This window comes from Trachinotus anak, unplaced genomic scaffold (assembly GCF_046630095.1).
Source record: "Trachinotus anak isolate AG129_WGS33_773 ecotype Australia unplaced genomic scaffold, CSIRO_AGI_Tana_v1 ptg000024l, whole genome shotgun sequence".
NCBI lineage: Eukaryota > Metazoa > Chordata > Actinopteri > Carangiformes > Carangidae > Trachinotus > Trachinotus anak.
The window spans coordinates 14350001-14363929 of record NW_027273875.1 but is presented as its reverse complement, the minus strand read 5'-3'; the positions used below and the strand labels follow the sequence as shown (position 1 = coordinate 14363929).

Sequence of the window (13929 nt, the reverse complement as noted above, 5' to 3'; positions counted from 1 at the left end):
GAGGCGATGCAGGAAAAGACGTCAGACGTCCTTTTCTCTGAACCAAAGCGACGTCCGTTTCTGATGACGTTACACAGCTGCATCACAGCTGGATGCGCTGTCAGACAGATGCCTGAGCTCTGAGAAGGCTTTTGATTGGTTGATGTTTGTATTTGATTTTCCTTATAGACACTGTCCAAATAATAACACAGCAGTGTTTTATAAGTCTGTGTTTTATCTGTTTGACAAACGTATGCACATTTAGTAAAAACACACATTAAACATTTTAATTTTATGTAATCACTGATTATCTGTTTTTTCTACTTCAAACGTTTTCTATTCGGTTTATAAATTCATTATCTAGTAATCCAGGCTGCAGTTATGTTTTATAATTTATAATCATGATTTATTAGCCTAAATGTTTCAGGGAAAGTGGACATTAGTTAAACATATCTCACATGAAACTACAGAGTTTCTGGAAATGACCAAAGACAAGTAAAATGTGGTGAAAGAGACAGACTCTCCTCCTCTCTCAGAGTATATTCTCTGAGGGGAAATACCAGATCACGCAGAGAAAATGTTTCTAACTAATAAAGTTGTTTTTGGTTGTTTTATTATTCAGACCTAGATCCACAGTTTTTAATTTGATGCTGAACCTGAAAAACAAATAACATCTAATGTTAGCTGTGATGCTGTGATGTGGTTTCAGATCAGTCTGATCAGCTGCAGTGTCCAGTCTATCTGATAAAAAACTTCTGTGAAGGATGGTCAGGTGGATCCTCACTCATGGCTCATCAGATCAGAGATATGAGACTTTGGGACGACCTTCAAGATGGAGGGCCGGGAGAATTTCTGGGTCAGGCGAGAATTGAGGAACAGCAGGATCACTATGAGATGTTCCCACACTGTTCTCCTCAATACATCCATGATACATGGCCACAGTGGTGCAGCACAAAAATCTGGGGCCTGTACACATGCTGCCTCAGTGAGCCCCCCGTCTCCTCTTATGTTGCCATGCCTCTACAAATAACTGAATGAACACCAGAATATCTATAGTGGTAATTAGGGTAATCAGTGAAGTGTTTGCTATGCTGTAGAGGAATCATACTGTATTATTTATTCTGAAGGTTTTGTACATTATAGAACGTTATTTCTGTCATGTTTATTAGGTTTCCATTGTACCTTGAGCACAAAACTACTTCTGGCCACTAAACCAAGTGCACTGTGTGCTTAGTTTCACTACCTCACACTACTGTGTATGTAAATGCCCTTGGAATCCATGGAATCAGGTATGGGAAAATGAGCCATAAAGATATAGATAAAATGACAAAATGACACTTTGGGGGAATATTGTTTAGTAACCTAATATTTAGACAGTATTACAAATACTCTGCTTTGAATAATTATTGGTGTCTGCTGGCTTCCTGTAACATTTGGATTCCAGGAAAATCTTATTTTCTCAGACCAAGAACCAGTGAATCAGCATGAGCTGGGTCATTTCATTATCCAGGAATTCACACAACAACATTGGAGGAATAAACAGGCAGCACACGTCAAGCTCTCTGCTTTCTCCTAAGGCAGCATCCACCATCTTTTTCCTGTGTCATCCCACTGTCTCATATATCACAGCACACAGTGTCCGAGGACTGAGGGCTGCCAGATGAAGGCTGGTGTCTGTGAACTGTGCTCTTCCTACAGGCTCAACTACAGAGCAGCCACACTGTGGACAAGCCCACGACCTTTGTCACGAAGGGCGGGGAGGCAGCTGCAGTGGCTGAAGTTCAGATTCCTCTGCTTTGTCTCAGTGAGCTCCGTCAGTCTGAGTCAAGTACGTCATTTACACTTAATGACTTCATGGCAGAGACGCTGTTCTCCAGTCAAATGAGACTGCACTAAGGTAAAAACAGAGGAATTCATTTGATGAACAATAAATATTTTTGGATGGAGACTTTGGTTTTTGTTTATAATTTATCCTCAAATCTTGCAGCATGACACACTCACATGTAATTTACTTTGGAAATGATTCACTGCTTTGACCATGGATACGAATATTTATCATAAGTATCTTAAAACAATGGCTCCAAATTGTCAAACTGCTGCAGATTTGTTCATATTTTTTACTTTCTTAAACTAGAAAGAAAGAAATTCATCAGATCTTCATCAGGAGAGCTGCAGCAGACTGCTTGAGGACTTATTCTGTTTCTATTTTTTATCCTGTAAAGTGCCTTAAGATAATGTATGTTATGATTTGGTGCTATACAAATAAAACTGAACTGAATTGAACTTAATGGCACAGATGTAGAACCCCTTTGGTAGTGATGTACACAGGTTTATCTAAAAGCTGCTTAGCATTGTCTGAGATATTTATCACAAATTGTGATCAGTCAGGACATTAAATCACAATAATTCTTCTGAAGCATCTTAAAAGCTCTCTCAGGATATTTTACTTAACTCTCACTGTAACATTATAAAGTGTCTGTCATTAACTTGTGCTACAACCTACAGAGGGGAAAAAAGACAATGGCAAAATTAAGGGATGAAGAGATTTTATGAGACAATACCATATTTCATATTTCCACAGACAGATATTGGCAGATGTTATTCAATTCAATAAACAAATCATAATTAAAATGTACATTCTTAAAACATACATCAAGTTGTGCAGAATTTGTGCAATACTGTATACATGTATGTATGTTTTTTTTCTTTTATTTAATTATAGAATAGACCCTGCATCACCACTACTGTTTTACACTGTGCATGGGGCTGTACCTTAGTGCATAACAAAAATTGCATGTACCTTTATTTTTACTCACATAAATTATTCACATGTCCACTCACATTTTTATTTAAAACTGCACATACGTAGCCTGGATGAGATTCAGCATTTTCATCGGTTGCTATAAGAAAAGCCATAAATACAGCATAAAAATGTTTGTGTCGTACCAGTTACTGTATGTACAGAAGCAAGCGAGATGGATCTGAAGCATTTTGATAACCCCTTGACATGGACACAGTTTGGAAAACACCAGCCCTTCAGATGACTTCCACCATTAAATCAGTCCTGCAGTAGAGTGTCAGTGTAAAGGCTAGTTCAGCTCTGTATCCATGAGGCGCCTTAACACTTTAAGATGACACACACAGACTCTGATGTTTCTAAAAAAGACAATTTCAACATTTTAGTCCATCAGCTGAATGTGTTGACATGTCAGTGTCATACCAACATACTTTACTCTGTCATATCCTGCTGTATGTAAGACCCCCAGAAGTTGTTCCATGAGGTTGGAAGCACCGAGGCTTTAGCAGAGAGTGAATGGAGTCAATGCTAATCAGTGCTGCTGCTACCTCATCATGATAATGTTGTGTCCTTCTTTGCCTTCAAATTCATGGACACTGAGACAGCTGCAGTTTTAAGAATGAGAGAACCACACTGTTTGTAGCTAAAATCAATGTGATGAGCAAACTTTTGCCATTAGGTGTGCATGTGTGTGTGTGAGTGTGTGTGTGTGTGGGACCAGCATATATGTCCACATCAATTTCACGTCAAGTTTGCATCAGCAAGGTTGGAGGTTTATTTAATGTCATAGCAGCAAGTTGTAATGTAAAGTAACAAAGACATACACACTTGTAAGACCATCAATGAAGGAAACAGAGTTTGCACAATATTTTTTTTCTTCAGTCACGGTTTATGCTGCCTATTTAATTTCGATTGTTACTGTTATAGTGGGGAAAAAAAATCCTTTGTGTTTCATAAAAGTGACGGGAAGCAAACACTTAAAACGCACATGGTGATGCGGGCTAAATATCTCTTATGAGCAATGAATCAGAACAATTACAGCCACATGAAAATACTATAGCTCCTATTTCAGTGATAAAAATATGTATTGCAAAGACAGGCTTTCTGTCAGACGAGTGTCGGGTCAGATGAAACCTTATTTGTGTTCAAATAACCCACTGCTTTCTCTTCTTCTACCACTCTTTCAGCAAACTGCATGACATGGCACATATGTAAAGACAAACCATGAATGAAACAAAGGAAAATAACATTTACATCATAACAGCTCATGTTCTCTCTGTTAACTGATCTGAAAGCTGCAGTAACGCAGACAGTCACTGAAATGCTCAAGTCAGTGAATTCAAACCCTGTTCCATCTGAGTTATGCTTTTGGTGTTTCAATAGAAAGGAAGACTGTGGTTTTTTGCTTTTTTTTAAACATCTTTGAGTTTCAATTTGACAGGATGGAAAGTGAAAAACACCATAACAGCCAGATTTGAAGGAAGCCTCAGCTGCCTGTGTTTCTCTGCACACTAGACGTGTATTTGCCTGTTTTTCCTCATGTAAGCACAGTGCCATAATGAGCACACTTTATTGACATTAGGGGAAGTTTAGCTGTACTTATACATGTAAAAAATAACTGACATACATGACAAACAATAGGTGGACTAATGCCTGTTCATCTCTGTGATCACAGCATACTGCACTCAAGTTCAGTCACCAGTAACTCAATCATCCAGAGGAGCATGTACGTGAACTGCCCAGGCTAGTTGGTTTTTTCTTGTTGGTAATACATAAATTTAGCACACCTCTCACAGACACACTGACTACTCAATCAGCTATTATTACAAGTTCTTATTGGGGCCCCGGGGCAACTCCTGAATCTGATATGAATAAATATAGGCATATAAAAATACAACAAGCATACCTACAGTATGTCCTGCTGCTCTTCCCTGGTAAAAGGTGTTTAATACAACTAGATACTGGTGTACTTATATACACTATGATAGTTAATAGTGACTCCTAATTTGCATATTTTTCATTTAAATGTAATAAACATTAATATATTTGAGTGATGATTGTTTTTATTTGTGGATTAATACAAATGTTTTAATTTTACCCATTTCAGTTCAGAGTATTGTTTTATTAGAGCACAGGTTTTATTGGTATACATACAAAGATAGATATATACAATTCATGACTTAACTCATGACAGTTTTACATTTAACTTGCCTTTGGTGGAGAGATTTCCAATCAGGTTGAACTTCAAATGAAAGACACAGGGTACAGAGAGGTTTAGCTCTCAGTGAACTGCTTCAGGGTTTTACAATTTCGGGCACCACAAGCTCGGTGGTGATTGAACATTTCACAGCTGGAATCAGTACATTCGGAGGAAAATAAACTGCAGTAATACAGTACAAACAGCGGAGGGGCCATTTGGCTTCTTGATTCATGTTACAGATCAAAGAGGAGTCATTACTCTGGTACAGTATACCCCCCCCCCCTTTTGTTCTCATGCTTACTGTGGGTAGAAGACAACCTTACTTTGTCAAACTTACCTCTGGATTTTGAGAAGTGTGGCCCCATGATAGCAAAATACTTCCCCCACCCCCCACTCACAATGAATTATTGCAATTCCAATACTGCCCAACTTATTTCAAGAACACAAAAATAAAGGCAAGTTTAACAGGTGCACTAACAGACTATTTCATGCAATGTTCTGGTTTCTGTCATGTATACAAAGGCATGGTGTCACATAGGCTTAGTGTTACTTTGAGCATTGCCACTTTGAACAACACACCTCGGGTTAATGGATTAGAATTTGATGGAAAGCTCTTTTCCTGACATGGATCATTGTGGACAAATAATAATAATAATAATAACAGAAAATAAACTGAAAATAAACTGTAGACGTATGTATTCATTGACCGATGACATCAGGTGGCTAACACCAGCATTCCATTATATTAACATGATTGAAAGCTAGCCGTGTGATGGGATTAAATGTCGTTATGATTAGTATACAGATGTTTCGAGTGTCTAAGGTGCACAACTGCCTGGAGTAAGCTTACGTGGAAGTGACAAATCATAGAGTTGCAACTATTTCTTGTTTCCTTTTCCCTTTTTCTCTCTCTCTCTAACAAAGAGAAGAAATTAAAAAAGTATATTGCTTCAAAAAACTTTTTTTTTTTTTTTTAATATTGTGAAACATTTCATTCACCACTTCTCGGGTTTGTCTAGATCGACAGAGCATTACATTATCAGTCAAAGATACATACAGAAGGATGCTGTGAATCCAAGAGATTAAACGATCAACAATGGGACATGACAGTGACTAATTCCTGGGACCACTTGCTGGAGTTGGTCTGTCTGTCTGTCGGTCTGTCTGTCTATCTGTCTGGGCCAACCTCCTATCTACCAGCAGGTGGCACGATGCAAGCACTGATGTACTGCCTGGGTGAAGGGGAGGGGCTGAGAGATTAGTCTGTCACAGTTACAGTCGTCAGTCCAAGGACCGTGGCCTCAGTGTGTTCCAGCTCTGTGACTGAGGATCTGCAAACCTAGCTGCACATGCTCTCCATCCATCCCTCCCACCCACCGCCTCCTACACCATTTGTCTAATGTTATGTTAAAACATAAGGTGGAGGGGGGGCTCCTCATTTGCTTTTTCCAGACGTGCTGGAGCCCCCCGCCCCGCCCTCCATCTTGTCGGCGATTTCTGATGTGTCTAACTTCTCAGAGCCATCCCCTTTTTCTGACCTCTCCTTCTCAGACCTCTCCTCCCCTTCGACGAGCTCAGACCTCTCTGACCTGGCGTCCGCGTCCCCCTCTGACTTCTCCTTCCTCTCCGAGCGGTCAGGGTCCATGGACGAGGTGCCAGGCTTGTCCCACTTGGCCATGGCCTCATGCTCAGTTATACAGGTGGTGATATTTGAAGTCCAGGCCTTCAGGTCCTCCTACAGAAACCGGCAAGAGACAGACAGCTTATGTAAGGAGTCTCTTTCTTTTGTATTATCTTTCTCTCTTGCATGTTTTTCATATTGTGCTTTGGGATTCACACCAGCCTGTCATTATAGGAATCATATATCTAAGCTTGCAGCAGAGAAGAGCAACTGAAACTGTGTGAGCTCCCCCTATTTGAACAAACTGATTTCAAAGGGGTGGGAAATTATTCCTGGTCATTGAGTCTGACCATGACAGAGTATTGTACCTTTCCTTTATTACATCAGTCATTTGTGTTTTTGGGTGTCACCTCTCTCAGTGTCTTGGTTTACTTTCCTAGACCCCCTTCACTATGTGAGAGGATTCAGACTTTTCTGACATCACTGGTACAGTTTTACTGTTGTAGCTGGTCAAGGTGGAGCAATTTTATCTATAGTCGATAGAGTCACGTAGTAATGGGAGAGGACAGATGAAAAAAAAAGTTTGCACAAATGTATTTACCTTTTTTTTTTTTAATTTAATCTTTCCTTTTTGAGAAATATTGTATAATTACAGCCTCAAATGGTTATTGAAATCAAACCACCTGAGAAATGTGAAGGAAACTGTCATTTTGGTGGAACCTATCAGATGGGCCTTGACTATGCTAATATTTTATAAAATGTCACAAGCTAAAATAGATTCGAAAATACTTGTTTAATCTTAATGTGTTGTTGTTGTTCAAATTCATCATATGTTTTTTTTATGTAAATAATCTGAAAAGTTCTGTCAAATAAATTAAGTACAATAAAAATGAAATATTTCCCTCTGAAATGTAGTGTAAAGTACAAAGTACCTCAAAATTGTACAGAAGCACAGTTGTTGAGTACTGTTGTAACTGTTTCTACTGTATATAAGAACTGCATGGGTTATCTCTCGCTGCCACATGGGGCCACTATTATGTGAAATTACTTGGTGCAGAAAAAGCTGGAACTGGGTTGTTTTTCTAAGGTGAATAAAAGGGTTTAATAAGTAACTTTACCACCTAAACACAGAAAAGAGTACAGGCATCGAGATAATTCTCCTCCTGCAGTTGTCCTGAAATCTGAAAATACTGATCCCATACTATATATTCTGCTCATATCTTATTCTAGTAACCCAGTGGAGACATACAAAAAGAAAGGACATTAAATATAGACAAAGTGAAGCAATGTCTGGCATTTATTTGAATAAGGTGATGATTAAAACGTGTGAAAACAAAATGTTTTCTGTTTATTTTTCAATTTCAGTATTTTGGTGCAAAGTAAATATTAATCAACTTTTCTTAATTGGGTCCATTTTTAATCTATTTATTTGTTTCAGCATGCAGGAGAAGTCCAGAAATATTCTATAGTATATTTTTCTAACTGTCAGCAAAAGAAAAGCAGAAAAGACTGTGAGTCTGTCTCTCAGGACTTTCTGACTTCCATACCCAGTCTGTGGCTCTCAGCTCAAGTTCATTGGTTCCTACTGAGGGTTTATATCTTTAAAAACAGTTTTTTTCATTTAAAGGAGGCTCAGTAATTTCCTGGTCACTATTCTTTTTAGCAAATGTTTCTAAAACAAGAGGGAATAGTGCATTTCTTAGGGACTATTTTCATCTGGGGATTAACACACAGTTGGTGCACTGGTTCGTATTTCAGCATGCTAGTTGAGATTAGCCAGAGTGTCCATGTTTATAATAATGAAGGAACATGTCATCCAGTGCAACAATGTATACAGATATATACTGTAGATGTATCAGGTTTTGGCTTTTTAGAAGGATACGTTCATTATTAGTTTTGATGATAAAAGTATAGACTATCACCAGACTTATCCTTTAACATCCTGGATACATGCACCTGAGGCAAATCTATACTCCTTAATGTGCAGACATGTCTTATTTACTTTTAGAGGTGTGGTCTCTCATGGCCCTCTTATGTGGTGCACGAAAGTTTAAAGTGAGGAAGGTGGATTATGTCCACGGTTTAACAATTGCTTCTCTTAAACATGTCTTAAATATAAATGTTCTTACCTCATCTTTTGCATGGAATACAAAGTTGTTTCCATCGTTTATTCTGTTGCAAAGAAAATCAACAGGGACTGTTAGTTCCTCATACACATGTATAATGACTAATCCAACATGGCAGTTGTTTAATTATCTGTGCTTTGATGTTTCTCTCTTAAATCTGGACAAATATGCTTATTATAATTAAAAATAATTAAAAATAAGAAGCTAGAGCCTACCTCTAGCTTCTTATTTTTAATTATAATAAAAACAATTACATTTCAAAAATTATCAATAAAATCACAATTTCAAAATTGCAACAATAAAAAAGTTCTTACTTCAGAATGAAAACATTTTTCTTCTTCTTGTATCCCATTGAAGGATCAAATGAGCAGTTACTAAGGTCGAAGGGAGGCTCCCCGTTGTACGTTGCAGTGTGGTTCCTGGCATCCTTGTAGAAGGTCAGCATTCCCTCTTTTAGCACACAGTATACATTCACCCAGGACTTACTGTAAAATCAAAATGACACATTAAGTGGATCTGTGCAGATTAAGACTGAAAACATTCCTGGAGATCATTTTGGCCAACTGGACTTGACTTTTTTCCAAATTAATTGCCAATAATAAAACAATTCTCATCTCAGATCTTCTTTAAGGAAAATTTATATGACGCAGTCATTATAAAGGTCCAACAGCAAACAGTTACAGTGACAATTACGGCAGATTTACCTCTCAAAATTATTTTAATTTTAGAAGCAATGGCTCCTTGGTTTCAGACAGTGGAAGAGAAAAGCAGGCTTGTCATTTTGCTGACTAAAATGAAAACTGTCACTGGCAGATTTTGTCAGCTGTAGCTAGCTAATTAAGCTTGTGTCATTTAAAACAATACACCTGTTGTAACAGAGATAATGTGTTTTTTGAGCGGAGCTGAATTGGTGGCAGGAACTGACAGTTAGTGATGTCAGGTGTCAATTTACACAACATAGGAATATAGATCAACCAGAGGCTTTTTTCAGTTATTTAAACGGTTTTCCAGCAGAGTACAGGTTACATAAGTGAAGAAGTGAACAAAAGACTTTCTAGATCCATGGATGTCTCCACTGTAAGATGTCCTCAGTCAGTACATTGTAACACCAATGATATTGTGTGGTCCCAAGGCTTAGCTAAGTTTGTGCTGAGTCATGGTGTGAAGTAAATGTTATATCATATAATATTACCATATGCCCCATTCGACTTTTAAATGCTGAGTGATGTTATAGCTTAACCGTCTATGAGCAATTTGATTTGTTTATAGGCTACTTCTGCTGACATGCTAATGTTGCTATTGTTCCTAATGTTACTGTTGGTCATCGGTGTTTACCATTATGAAACAGCTTACTGAGAATGGCAGCTTTGTGGTTACTTTTACTATTTATCGTTATTAACAGCATCATTGATTTTGCCTTTGTGTGTGATAAACAGTGCAGTCTGTCCGTTTAATGACTTGTAATCATGTATGTCTCCATTTAGCTTCAAACGGTGTCCTTTCTTGTATTAATATTCTGACATCCAACAGCACAACATGAGATTTTTATTCCTTATTACAAGTATCCTGCTGGTTTCACTCTATTGTTTGCACTGTTCCTCTGCCACCACAATGTGCTCGCGACTGCAGTGATGTAACAGTGATGTCTACTCCAACTCTTGTCAAAGAAAGGGTCTTAAATATGCACTTTATAGTTATGTACATGACATTGCGCTAAAAGATTGAGGCTAAAGCTACATGTCCCTGGCAAAGAGTCAACATCCTCACCAGTTAATGATCCATGTAGAAGACATGGAAATAGAGAAACAGAATTGCTTCTGTACATATTTAACAAATGTATGACTGCATTGTTGGCTGAGATTACTGGACTGTTAACATCCCCTAATCCAATGAGCAGGAAAGATGTTAATGTTAGCAGAACTTTTGATAGCATCCAGGGTCAACTTCCGCACATTCTGCTACACACACATTTTGAATACAATGCTACCTCACAAATTACTGTATGTAGTTCATGATGTGCTCCTTGGCCTCGGTAGTTACAAGTTAATTATACTTGCTAACAATGGCATCTTATATTAAAGCAGATAAACATACAGTTCATTCCATTGCTTTGGCTGATGTGTTTTTGGTCTTGGAAAAGCTTTTAAAAAACTACACCACCCAACAAACTCTTTAAATGCTGAGCCCATTGCCCACCACTTCAGCTGTGTTTACTGTACGATTAGCCAGTGACGACAGTACCTGTTGGGGCTCCTCTGCTGAGCTTCCAGGTCAGAGCTAGTGGCCTTTTTGCGGTAGAGGAAGCCTTCGTTATGGGCAGTGTGTGAAGGCGGCTGGGGTGTTGTTGGGGCTCCAGTTGCTGGGGCTGAGCGAGAACGTCGTGTCTCCTCCGGCTCTTTTGGACGGGGCCTCCTCCTTGGTTTTGGACGGTCTCGGGCACGAGGACGGCCATCAAAACGAGTCACTGGTGCTGAGAGGCTGCTCGGAGGCCGGTAGGGCTCCCCTCGTGCCTGAGAAAGCAGAGAAAAAAAATTTAAGTGACACAAAGACACAAAGAAAAATAAACAAAACACTGTATGCAAGCTAACTCACATGTGCTGCCTCTCTCTCCTGGACCTGTTCTACAATCTCTGCCATGGTAGATCTCTTCTCCCTTTAGGGACAACAGACATGTGTCACCCAAACAGCAAACAAAATCATTATGTGACCTTAAAAATCATTAGGATCACACTAGACAGTGCTGATGAGGCACAAACTGTAAAGCCAAACTTTATAAAGATCATTTGAATCTCATTGTCACCAGGACGATTCATTCACACACCCTGAGCGTTTGTCTGAGCCCTCCTTGACGGAGCCTTCCAGGTCACTCGAGTCCTGTCTCTGCAGCCTCTGCTTGCCGCTGCCCTCCTGTTCACTGGACGACTGCCTCTCCAGACGCCTCCGGTAACGCTCCTGACGCACAATCATCGGCAGCTCGTTCAGCCTGGCCTGGATCTCCTGTTCGCTGGAGGTCTGCCTGCCCAGCTTGTACTCCCTCTCTCGCCTCAGATGGTCCATCTGAGGGTCGGAGCGGCTGCCACGGGGGTCCCTCTGGAGACGGCCGTGGAGGAGCTCCAGCCCGGACTCTGGCCCCATCATGTCTGCCATTGGGATGTCCCCGAACTGTTCCCGCTGCACTCTGCTGGCTTCCAGGAGGGGATTTACAGCCTTGTGAATGTGGTTGATCCTGGGCTGCATGAAGTCAGCTTTTAGGTGCTGCCATGCATATGCCATCTTAGGGTCCATGATGCCACCACTCTGAGCTAGGTAACCAGAACTGCCAAGACTTCCACTGCTGTAATGATTTTGTGCCAGAAAGCCTGAGCTACCCAATCCCCCACTGCTCTGATAATTCTGCGCTAGGTATCCAGAACTCCCCATATTAGGCTGTTGTGCCAAATACCCAGAACTCCCCATATTAGGCTGTTGTGCCAAATATCCTGAACTCCCTAAATTGGGCTGTTGTCCCAAGTATCCAGGACTTCCGATATTTTGTGGCTGGGCTAAATATCCAGAACTGCCCATATTCTGTTGAGGCAGAAAGCCAGGGCTTCCCATGCCCCCACTGCTTGGCTGCTGAGCTAGGTTACCCGAACTTCCTAATCTGCCACTGCTATAATGGTTTTGCATACCACTCACACACCCAGCAGTCAGTCCAAAGTACCCAGAGCTTTCTGCACTGCCAACAGTTTGATGGTTTATCCCAAGGTAAGTAGAAGTGTCTGCTCCACCACTCTGGGAGGTCAATGCCGAGAAACCGGAGTCACTTCCACCTCCGGCTGCCTGGTGGTTCATCCCAAGGTACGAGGAGGGCACCAACTTGCTGCACTGCTGCTCCAGTCCATGGTAACCTGATCCGTTTATCACTGGGTTGTAGCTGGCTAGTGTTGAGGACAATCTCTGGGTTGCAGGGGTGGCACCTAGATCCAGACTGGCCTGTAGGGGTTTGGGTTCTATATGCGCCTGTACTGTTTGCCTCAAGAAAGATGAGGTAGCACTGGTTGAGGGAACGTTTGGAGTCAGACAAGATAATGGGAACATCCTTCGGCTGGAGAGTGGGGTTGTCTTTTTCTCCTCCTCTTTTTTCTTCTCAGCCTAAAAGAAAGAGTTTAAATAAATAATAACTCTACACAAACCAGGAATCAAAGGCAGGGTGGATCCAGTGAAACTGAGGTTTAACTAGTTATCCAGAATTTTTACTGAAAGCAGTGTTGTACTACTGAATATTGTTGCATGAGGACATGGGGTGCAGTGAGTGAGGACACATATGCAGTAAACATCATGAGACAGATTTAAGCCCATAACAATGCATGAGCCCATAACTGCTAAGCAAACACAACAAGCCAAGGTCACTTTTTTTCCTGTAGCAGCATTAAATTGTGACTCCAGCAAACTGATTAAACATTTATCTACAGTCAAGCTTACTGCGGAAAGCTGGCGGAGGGAGCTGAAGCGTTCTTTCCAGGTTACAGCAGCCTTGCGGAAGGCCTCGTGGCGAAGGATGAGCTGCTCAGCCTCATCTGTCTGGGCCTGGGCTCCTTCGGGCTCCTTGGAGGTGATCAGTGGCTCCTTGGCTTTCAGCCAGGCTTCTGCCTTCACTGTCTCCTGGGCAAACTGGAACTTTTCCTGCTCTGGAGGTGACAGCAGACCAACAACACAGTTATCATTACACCACAATGTAACGAAATCGCTTGTTTACATGCTGGCGTGATGTTTTATGCGTTAGATCATAGCTGGGATGTTTATCCTATCACTGAGTTCAGAGTGTAGTGTGTAATGTCAGGGCAAATGAGAAGAACAATAAGATTCATACATGATTCATGATACATTAACTGCACATAACAGGATGAAGTGGAGAAAGTGCTTGAGTCCATTCGACATTTACCATTATATTGTGTTAAAAGCAGTTGAGTTACTCACTGCGCTGTAACTTTTCCTGGTGTTTGTCCCATTTTTCCACAAGATCCTTCTGCTTAGACAGAAGACTGTCCAACTTCTCTTTTATCTGCATTGACAGACAGATTGCAGTCATGACCATCAACAACATGCTGCTACATCTTAATAAAGTATTGCATAGATTTCAGTAATTTTTTGTGTCAATATAGAAATTCATATGTGTTGTACAGTTCATCAGCCTGACCTCCTCGGATGCAGGGTTGCCTGCAGC

The 13929-nt window shown here is 40.5% G+C and overlaps 1 protein-coding gene across 2 annotated transcripts in view; it reads right to left on the bottom strand.

Moving 5' to 3' along the window:
* Positions 1-2508: 2508 nt before the first annotated feature.
* The window catches only part of sptbn4a (spectrin, beta, non-erythrocytic 4a), a 30419-nt gene continuing 18998 nt past the window's right edge, over positions 2509-13929 (bottom strand). For both annotated transcript variants that reach the window (XM_071461312.1, XM_071461313.1), the window contains 9 exons: positions 13903-13929; positions 13683-13767; positions 13188-13393; positions 11545-12857; positions 11316-11376; positions 10965-11233; positions 9038-9208; positions 8727-8769; positions 2509-6711 (listed from right to left, as the gene is read on the bottom strand). The exon at positions 13903-13929 is cut by the window's right edge and continues 112 nt beyond it. In XM_071461312.1, coding sequence (XP_071317413.1) covers positions 6412-6711; positions 8727-8769; positions 9038-9208; positions 10965-11233; positions 11316-11376; positions 11545-12857; positions 13188-13393; positions 13683-13767; positions 13903-13929 — 2475 coding nt within the window. In that variant the 3' untranslated portion in view covers positions 2509-6411. The remainder of the gene's footprint in view (positions 6712-8726; positions 8770-9037; positions 9209-10964; positions 11234-11315; positions 11377-11544; positions 12858-13187; positions 13394-13682; positions 13768-13902) is intronic.